This window comes from Strigops habroptila, chromosome 22 (assembly GCF_004027225.2).
Source record: "Strigops habroptila isolate Jane chromosome 22, bStrHab1.2.pri, whole genome shotgun sequence".
Lineage (NCBI taxonomy): Eukaryota > Metazoa > Chordata > Aves > Psittaciformes > Psittacidae > Strigops > Strigops habroptila.
Window position 1 is genome coordinate 2,808,774 of NC_044298.2, and position 9,330 is coordinate 2,818,103.

General features: G+C 55.9%; 1 protein-coding gene across 1 annotated transcript; it reads left to right on the forward strand.

The window, feature by feature from the left end:
• Window positions 1-2,788: 2,788 nt before the first annotated feature.
• On the forward strand, window positions 2,789-8,300 carry HJV (hemojuvelin BMP co-receptor). Its single transcript, XM_030473999.1, has 4 exons — window positions 2,789-3,052; window positions 4,325-4,485; window positions 5,399-5,901; window positions 6,399-8,300. The coding sequence occupies exons 2-4, from the start codon at window positions 4,392-4,394 to the stop codon at window positions 7,020-7,022; spliced, it is 1,221 nt and encodes a 406-aa protein (XP_030329859.1). The 5' UTR covers window positions 2,789-3,052; window positions 4,325-4,391; the 3' UTR covers window positions 7,023-8,300.
• Window positions 8,301-9,330: the final 1,030 nt, after the last annotated feature.

A 9,330-nucleotide genomic window follows, 5' to 3' on the forward strand; every position in this document is an offset into this window, starting at 1 on the left:
GGATAGTATTAATCTGGGGAGGGTCTTTGACTTGGCAAGGGGCAGGCAGGGCCACAGGCAAAGCGCTGCTGCCACCTCGCGGTGCCGTGTCCCCGCTGTCCCCGCGTCCCCACATGCACGATCCCAGTATCCCCAATGTCCCTCTGGGAAGCGGTGGCCGCATTGAGCTCCATCTGCTCCCAACTTTTCTTCAGCTTCCCTACCAGCAGCCGCCCATCCTGGAGCAGGAGCCTGGGACTTCTCTGGGAGCGCGGGATGCATCTGGGGAGCACCTCAGAGCTGTGTCCAGGTGAGGGCAGGGGAGGAGGACAGAGGCTTCCTTGTGAGAGATGCCAGCTCCAATGGAAACTGGCTCAGGCTGCACCAGGGGAGGTTTAGGCTGGATATTGGGAAGAATTTATCCACCTAAAGGATGCTCAGGCATTGGAACAGGCTGCCATGGGAATGGTGGAATCACCATCCCTGGAAGTGTTCCCAGACTATATAGACGAGGCTGTTAAAGCCATGGGCAAGTGGTGGGGAATGGCTGCACTGGATGAGCTTAAAGGTCTTTTCCAACCTGATTCCATGATTCCATGGATGTCCCATGGAGAAGCCCATGGGATTTGGGTTGCACCTTCAAGCAGGGTGGCTTCTTCTCAAGATCTTATTTCTCCATAGGTAGCACCACAATTCCTGGTCCTCCCAGTATCCATCCTTCTCAGTGAGCTCCTGAGAGAGGGAATTCTCTGGGCTGCAGGAACCTGGAGGAAGAGTTGGTGGGTTTCCCACCTCCCTCCTCACGGAGCAGTTGCCATCCCACACACGCTTTGGGAAGCCTCTGGCTCTCCCTCCCTTCTCCCTTCCCCACTGGAATCCGCCTTTCGGGATTACTGGCTATTTTTAAAGCCTTCGCCCCTCTCCTGATGGATCGGGCTGTCCGGGAGCTCAGCTGTTTGCTGCTCCCTCCGCACCAAGCCTGGGGTGTGACTCCCTCCTCACTCCTGCCCGGAGCCAAACCTGTGCCAGGAACTGGGAATTGCATCCAGAGAGTCTGGGAGCTCATCCAGTGGGATATGCTGGGGTAAGTGGAGCACCTCGGGGGGAGGGATGGGGGATTTATGCCAAGCAATGTGGAAGGAAGGGTGGGTGTTTTGGGATGAAGCAGGCGCTGGAGAGAAGCGGGATCCTCTCTTCCAGCTCTCTGCAAAACCCTTCCTTCCCCAGGCTGCTCTTCCCATCCCAGTCCTGGCCCTGCAGCTCCCATGGGATGCTGCCTGCCGCACCATGCTCTAAGGAGCGCAGGGATGACATTCCCAGGCTCCAGCCTCAGGAGCCTGGCTCATCCCACTGGCACGGGGATGCTAGGAAAGGCTGGTGATGCTCTCCCTGATGGGATCAATGCTGGGGGGTGGCAGATGGGTTTGAACCAAGCCCTGATCTCTCTTTAGATGCATTTTGCTGCTTCCCACGGGACATTCTGGTGGGAAACCCCTGGGAATGCACCAGGGCTCCTGGCTGCAGGCATGGAATCAACCAGCTTGGAAGAGACCTTTAGGATCATTCAGTTATCCACTGAGGATAAAGTGGGTATGATGGTGGCAGGATTTGGTGACCCAAATGCTTTGGGCCTCCTAAACCTCCTGCTGATAAAGCAGCTGGTTTTCGGATGCAGGTTGCTCATGGATGCTCTTGTCTTGGTACCATGATCCGTGTTTCATGGATCCAGGGATGTGTATCCATAACACTGAGTTATGGATGGGGGGCACCCCAAAACCCAGAGTTGGTGTCTCTAAGTAGAAGTATCCCCTTCCCTTATCCTAATGGAGCTAGAGGGGAGGATACCAAGAGGCCACTGCTCTCACTGAGCTCACATGGTTCCGTCTGCTCTTCCCAAAGAATTCCCACCTGCCCATCATGTGTAAGTGATTCCCTCCGGCAGCAGATGGGAATGATCCCAGGAACCCCAAGCACGGCCAAGGGCCTCGGGAGCCTGCGCTAGGAGATAGGTCTTGTGTTTTAAACAAGATGTTTTCCACTCCCGGGTTATTCCTTGTTACCGGGTAACACATTCCCGGAGCACAAATACTGGGCATGGAAAAGAGCTGCAAAGCCTTTTGCATCCCCCGGAGCAGGACAACAAGTGGGCATCTAAAACCTCCCTCCTCTGGCAGCTGCTGATGTAAATCCCAGCTGGGATTTGAAGCCAGGCTGGGATTTATCCCTTGTTTTCCATTGCTCTGTCCGTTGCTCCCAAAGATGTTCTGCTACACCTCAACCAGCAGCTCCCAGCACCTAAAGGGGCTACAGGAAACCTGGAGAAGGGCTTTGGACATGGGATGGAGGGATGGGACAACCATAAGCGCCACGGGTCCTCAATGGACAGGCCCCCCCTTGGAAAAGCCCATTTCCCTGCAGGAATGCAGCCGAGCTGTCGGGAAGCCAATGGGCACGTCCCGGTGTCCATTGACCCCTGAGGCCACCTTTGGCCAGTGCCGTGTTTGTGTTCAGGCCTCTGGATAAGTGTTCCCTGTGGGGATAATACATCCCATAGGGAAAAGCACAGCACTTTGCCAAACAGATTCAACCCATAGGGGTGCACGTGGAGGGTTGCAAGGAAGGAAAACCACTGGGAAGCTCCAAGGAGTGATGTGACCCCAGGAGCATCACCCGGCCAGAGCCCACCTCTTCCATGGGCTCCCCCCTTTGCCACTCACCGTGTCCCTCCGTCTGCTGTTCTTGGCTGGGTTTGAGCCTGGCTAAATTTAGGTGGATCTATTTCAACACCATCCCCTGCGCTGCGGGGGGACAGGGACAGAGCAAAGGTGGCTCCGGAGGGAAGAGCCGGGAGAGCCGTGCCCTGCTCTGGGAGCTCCTTCCCGCACTCCCACCCGCGCTTCCCACACCAGCACCGTGGGCTTTAGCCGGATCCAAGGCCATGGAGCTGCCCGGGACTGAGGGTGGCCTTTCCCCATGGATTAATCTGGCTGCCACTTGGGGTAGAGCTGGGTGACGAGGACAAGCCCGTGTGTGCCGCTGGAAGCTGAGTTGTCTCCAGAGCAGGTTGATGCAGGTGAGTGGGACAGGGATGGGGGAAGGAGGAGTGGGATGTTGGGTTTGGCACCCAGGGGTGCTCCAGGTCCCACATGGCTCCAAACCGAGGGAGCCCTGCCCGGCACAGCGGGAATCATCCTCCTCCCCTCATGTCAGCACGCCATTGTGCTTCCAGAGCATCTCCAACTGCTGCTGCCACCCCTCTCCAGCTCCATTGGGATGGGGCATCCTAAAGAGAGACCCATGGCAGGGCCTGGCCAGAGCCGTGTTTCTCTGCTACACATTAACCAGCCCTTTATCTATCTGCAAAGCACCAGGGACAGGTCCCCTCTGTGTCACCCCCTTTTGAGGAGACACCAGATCCTGTGAGTTCCAAGATGAATAGGGTCAGACACGGTGGGACACAAGGACCAGGCACTAGAGGAGGATTGGAGCACACAGTCAGTGTCTGCTTGTACCTCTCCATCCACCACGATGTTTGGCTCTCATGTCCCCATGTCCCCACTGTCCCCTGTCCCCTTCCAGCACAGCTTTGTCCTCGCTGTCACAGCATCGCCAGTGGGACTGAAGCGTGTTCTCCCTCTGGATATCTGCCCCACAAGCCATGGATCCAGCTGGCAGGGATGGCTCTGTCCCTCTGCCAGCCGCCACAACCAGTGGCAGCAGCAAAGGGAGCTGGAAGGTGCCAAATGGAGCTGCTGGGACTGAGATTTCCCCCTTTTTGGGGAGCAGGATGAGAATTCCAGCTCTTCTCCCTGCCCCAGTTGTGGCTTACGCTCAGGAGCAGTTGCAGTGCCATTAGGATGTGCTCCTTGGGCTGCCTGGGGTACCAGGGTCCATCCCCACAGATGTGATGTGAGAGGCTCATCTCACACAAGCTAAGGGGGAGGAAAAGATAAAACAATATTGATTTCCATGGCAAGCAGTTGGAACTGGATGAGCTTTAAGGTCCCTTCAACCCAAACTATTCCAGGATTCCATGAATTTGGCTTTCCCACTCTTGTCTCCATTCTCCAAACCCTCATTTTGGTGGGGACAGCACCAGGCCTGATGCAGCCCATGCTGCATCTGACAACATTTGGGTCCTCTCCGCACTCACCAGCTCTTCACATCCCTGCTGCAACATCCCTGGAGCTCACGGATCCTTTCCATGGAAGCTGTAACCTTGACACGTTGCCTCGGGATGCAGGATGGGAGCTGCAGGGCTCGGAAGCAGTCACAACCCCAAATCCAGGGGGATTTCGGTACCTGCAGCAGCTCCCATCACATCCCACGTCCCCTTTGCTTCCAGGGGCTGTGCTAAATGAAGGGGACGCAAGGCAGAGGGTGAGCACGCCCCGGGCTCTGCATGGATTGGAATGGGGAAATCTGCATGCAGTAAGAGTCCAGGGCGATGGGAGCACCCTGGCTTCTTCCTCCGAGCGCTTTTCCTCCTCCTCTTCTGCAGGCATGGTAAGGAATTGCATGTGCAGAGCCACAGGTACCCACAGGAGCGTCAGGGAGGTAACTGGGAGGTGACTGGAGCAAGTGGAAGGTGCTCTCATTGCAGCCAGCTCGGGCAGGATCCAAGTGCCCAGAGGGAAGCATCCCCACCAGCATCCCCCACCCCTACCAGGGTATCCTCCACAGAGCATCCCCCTGCTCTCCTGCAGACGTGCTTTCTCTTTTCCCTCTATTATCTCCCAAGATAAACCAGGGAGCAGCCACATGCCAAGGTCTCCTAGTGAAAAGCACCAGCCATATCCATCCCTTGCTTTCCTTCCTGCATCCCAGGGGCTGTGCTGTGGGTGAGCTGACCTGCATCCCACCACCTTGCCCTGCCCAGCTTGCATTCCCCTATGGATAGGGCAGCTGTTCTTGAATGATCCCTGACTGGGATGAGCTCCTCAGCTCTCCTGGAGCTGTGGTACGTGGCACTGCCTTCCGCAGCACGGAGGCAGCACGTGTGAGGGGCAGGATGTCCCCAGTGCAGTTGAGCAGCTCACTTGATGCAACCATGCATCCCGGCCAAAGCTGAAATGGGAAGAAGGGGTTTTCCCATCTCAGACATTCCCGTTTGTCCCCTGGCAAGCCCCAGGGTGAAGAATCCCGCTCGGAGCCACGTCCCGGGGCCACAGGCACAACTCGTGCGCTGGCACTTGGCCGCGCTCGTGCCCCAGGTACCATCCAACTGGATTCAGAGCATCCCAATGACTTCCCTCTGCCGGTTCTGCAGCAGGAAAACAGGGATTCATTCCCAGGCATCATTCAAACAGGCCACAGGGTTAGTTACAACAGGGACATATGGAAGCGCCTCCACCACGAGATGGTGGGAGGGGAAGGGGTTGCCCTTTCCCACCTTTCTACTGCATCCCATATTTTCCAGTGTCTTCCCAGTGCAAGATCCTGCGCTGCAACTCGGAGTACGTGGCTGCCACGCTGAACCTGCGCGGCGCCGACCGCAGCGCCGGCTACTGCGATGCTCTGCGCTCCTACTCGCGTTGCACCCGCAGGACGGCGCGCACGTGCCGCGGGGACCTGGCCTATCACTCCGCTGTGCACGGCATCGAGGACCTCATGATCCACAACAACTGCTCCAAAGAAGGTCCCACATCCCCGCCCCGGCCCCGGCCCCCAGCTCCCAACCATCAGGGCTTGGAGCCTCTTGCTATGTGCGACTATGAGAAGAGCTTTGTCTACAAGCACGGCCAAGCGCCCAGCTACCAGCACTGCGCTGCCTTCGGGGACCCCCACATCCGCACGTTCCATGATGACTTCCACACTTGCCGGGTGGAAGGCTCCTGGCCTCTCCTGGACAATGAGTACCTGTTTGTGCAAGCAACCAGCTCACCGGTGGCCAAGGGGTCCAATGCGACGGTCACCAGCAAGGTAACGCTGTGGGGATGCAGGAAGGGTTTAGGGTGCTCCTACACCCCCTAAAGTGGCTGGAGGGCAGGTAAACCCACATGGGAGCAGCAGTGAGGGTCTGCAGGAAGGAGTGGGAGTGGGATGAAGGTCCTTGAGGGGATATTCCCCACAGAACTGGATGAGCTTTAAGGTCCCTTCCAACCCAAAGCATCCTATGAGTTTAGGAAAGCAGGAAACATTGAAACAGGGGGCCCAGAGGAGCTGTGGCTGCCCCATCCCTGACAGTGTTCAAGGCCAGGTTGGACACAGGGGCTTGGAGCAACCTGCTCTAGTGGAAGGTGTCCCTGCCCATGGAACTGGATGAGCTTTAAGCTCCCTTCCATCCCAACCCAATTAATTCATGCTGTGATTCTGTGAGTGCTGTTTTCCCCAAGGGACTGTGGCAATGAGGGAAAGCTGGGTGAGGGATGGGGCTGTGATCAGTGAGATCAACCTCCTTGTGATGCGCTCTCTTGCAGCTCACCATCATATTCAAGAACATGAAGGAGTGCATCGACCAGAAGGTCTATCAGGCTGAGATAGGCAACCTCCCTGCTGCCTTTGAGGACGGCTCAGTGAATGGCGGTGAGAGGCCGGGCGGGAGCAGCCTGGCCATCCGGGAGCGCAGCGCTGGGCGGCACGTGGAGATCCGTGCGGAATACATCGGCACCACCATCGCGGTGCGCCAGGCCGGCCGCCAGCTCTCCTTCTCCATCCGGGCAGCCGAGGAGGTGGCGCGAGCCTTCACGGAGGAGCAGGACCTGCAGCTCTGCGTCACCGGCTGTCCCCGCAGCCAGCGCATCTCCCGCTCCGAGTGCTGCCGGGGACCGGTGGCAGCCGATGTGGCGCGAGCCCTGTGCAAGGAGATGCTGCCCGTGGAGGACGTCTATTTCCAGTCATGTGTGTTCGATGTGGTGACCTCTGGCGATGCCAACTTCACCATGGCGGCTCATGGAGCCCTGGAGGACGCCAGAGTCTTCCTTCCCAACGCGGAGAAGCTGCACATCTTCCAGGCTGGAGCAGGCTGCTCGCGTGTGTCTTCGTCTTCCTTTCTCGTCCTCCTCCTCACCTCTGGTCTTTGGGTTGTTCTGTTGCACTTTTAGCTGCGGGTGGTGGTGTGCAGAACTCAGGGGACACCTCCAGCCCTTCTACCAGCCGGCCCATAGGGGTAACACGTGCTGGCTCCAGACCCATGCCTTGCAGGTGGAGATACCTCAGATCAAGTGTCTCCGTGGCAAGAAGGAATCAGAGACCTTTGGAGTGAGACACCGGTCACACCCGTTGTCCTTGCACCGACTGAACCTGGTTCCTCTCCTGAAGGCAGATCACCATGTTCTGCTGCTGGGTTCCTTTTCCTACTGAGGGCATTGCAGCCGTAGCAAAGAAGAAGAGGGTGAAAACCTCTCTGCCCCTCAAAGCCTTCCTATAGACTTGCACTTCTCCAGTGTTACTACAGCAGACTCAGGAAACCAACAAATCCAGGAGTAACAGGCTCAAAGCCCAGTTTTAAGCAGTCAAAACATGTTGTTTGGTGGATCTGGGCCCCTTTATCAGCTGCTCCCAAAGTGATGCTGCAGCAGAGTAAGGCAATAAGTGGGTTAGTGGAGTGTTGAGATTCTGGAGCTGGAAATCAACCATTTTAGGCTGTATCCTCCTCTTCTGGGATCAGCAACATGCTGGTTTCCAGAGCTGGGAGCTACAGGATATCAGGTCTCTGACATTTCAGGCCATTTGCTATTTCCCCTTCTTGCCTTGGCACTTGATACAGCCAGTCCTGGACTTTGGACCAGCACTGAGTTCCAGGAAGGAAAAACACCTCTTAGTGTCCCTCTCCCTTGAGATTCCCTGTCACCGTCTCAATCCAACCCAGACCATGGGGTTCACTTGCAAAAGAGGATTAATAATGAAGACCTGGAACTTTATCAACAGGCAGATAAATTCAGAGGGGAGGCTCAAATAGATGATTAATACATGGAAGAGGTATTAAGAGCTCTATACAATAAGAAATCTTTACCACATGCAAAGACTTCTTCTCCTCCCATTAAAGAACTTGGAGCCAACAGAAGAACCTGGCAAAGCCTTTTGGAGGCAGAGAAGTCAGAGGGGGATGAAAGGGACGCAGGAATGGATATGCCAGGCTCTAGGGCTGGTTTTCCAGCTCCCATTTCCCATCTGCAGTGCCCTTGCTCAGTGCTTTGGGTCTGTTCATCCCCTGGTTCTTCTGCAGGGGGCACAAAGAGTCAATACGGGATCATGTCATAGATCCCTCAGCATCTTCCCTCCTCCACATGGGGACGAGTGGGAATGTTGCTCCATCTCTTGCTTGGTGCTCACTAATCCCCAAGGTTTTGACATTAAAGTGTCTATTTTTGAAGCCCCCATTTCCTGTCATCTGTCTCTTTATTCCTTTGCTGGGCAGCAGCAGGTGAAGATATTAATACCTCGCCTTCCACCCACTGCTTCTTTTAGCTCTGGAGCCACTCGAGCTCTATATATACATGTACTGAATGAGGAGAGGACACCAACCAGCCCTGCAGCTCTGCTCCAGCACGTTCCCATGGGAGCAATGTACTCCCTAGGGATAAAACCCAGCTTTGATAGTGCTGGAGCTCCTTAGAGAACCAGGATTCACTTGGTCTGGTCATAAAAGGTGCAACACTTCCAGGGTGAAGGGTCTGTAACAGCACCCAGTGATGCTACACAATGTCCTGGTCACACCACAGGGACGCATTTGATGATGTAGGATATGATGATCCTTTAGGTTTGGGCCAATGGAGCCGATCAACAGGAGTGTCCTAGGGAAAGGGAGGCTCTCCTAATGGAGAGATGAGGACCTGGAGAAGGGAAGGCTCAGGGGGAACCTTATCACTCTCTACAACTGCTTGACAGGAGGATGGAGCCAGGAGGGGGCTGGTCTCTGCTGGGGACAAGAGGAAATGGCCTCAAGCTGCACCAGGGGAGGGTTAGATGGATTCTGGAAAGAGCTTATCCACCCAAAGAGTGCTCAGGCATTGGAACAGGCTTCCCAGGGAATGGTGGAGTCACCACCCCTGGAAGTGTTTCCAAACCGTGTAGATGAGGCCCTCAGTGCCATGGCTTAGCGGTGGGGAACGGTTGGACTTGATAATCTTGAAGCTCTTTTCCACCCTGGTTGATTCCATGATTCTCTGATCTTGCTAGAAGGACCCCCTAAGGACCATCAAGTCCAACTCCCTGCTCCTCATAGGGCTTCCTAACACTAAACGATACAACTAGGAGCATCATCCAGATGCTCCTTGAAGAGACAACTTTGGTCAGCACTCTATGGAAGAGCTGGAAGAGACCCTAAAATAGACCACGCTGAGGGCTGAAGCTCTGATTGTGCTTGGAGCAAGTATTGGGGACCCACAACACATCACAAGGCCACCTCAC

Excerpts from the sequence above, each read along its gene's own strand:
- HJV (XM_030473999.1), top strand. The coding sequence starts at position 4,392 with ATGGGGAAATCTGCATGCAGTAAGAGTCCAGGGCGATGGGAGCACCCT. Across the intron at positions 4,486-5,398 it reads CCTCCTCTTCTGCAGGCATG|TGTCTTCCCAGTGCAAGATC; the intron begins GTAAGGAATTGC and ends CATATTTTCCAG. Across the intron at positions 5,902-6,398 it reads ATGCGACGGTCACCAGCAAG|CTCACCATCATATTCAAGAA; the intron begins GTAACGCTGTGG and ends GCTCTCTTGCAG.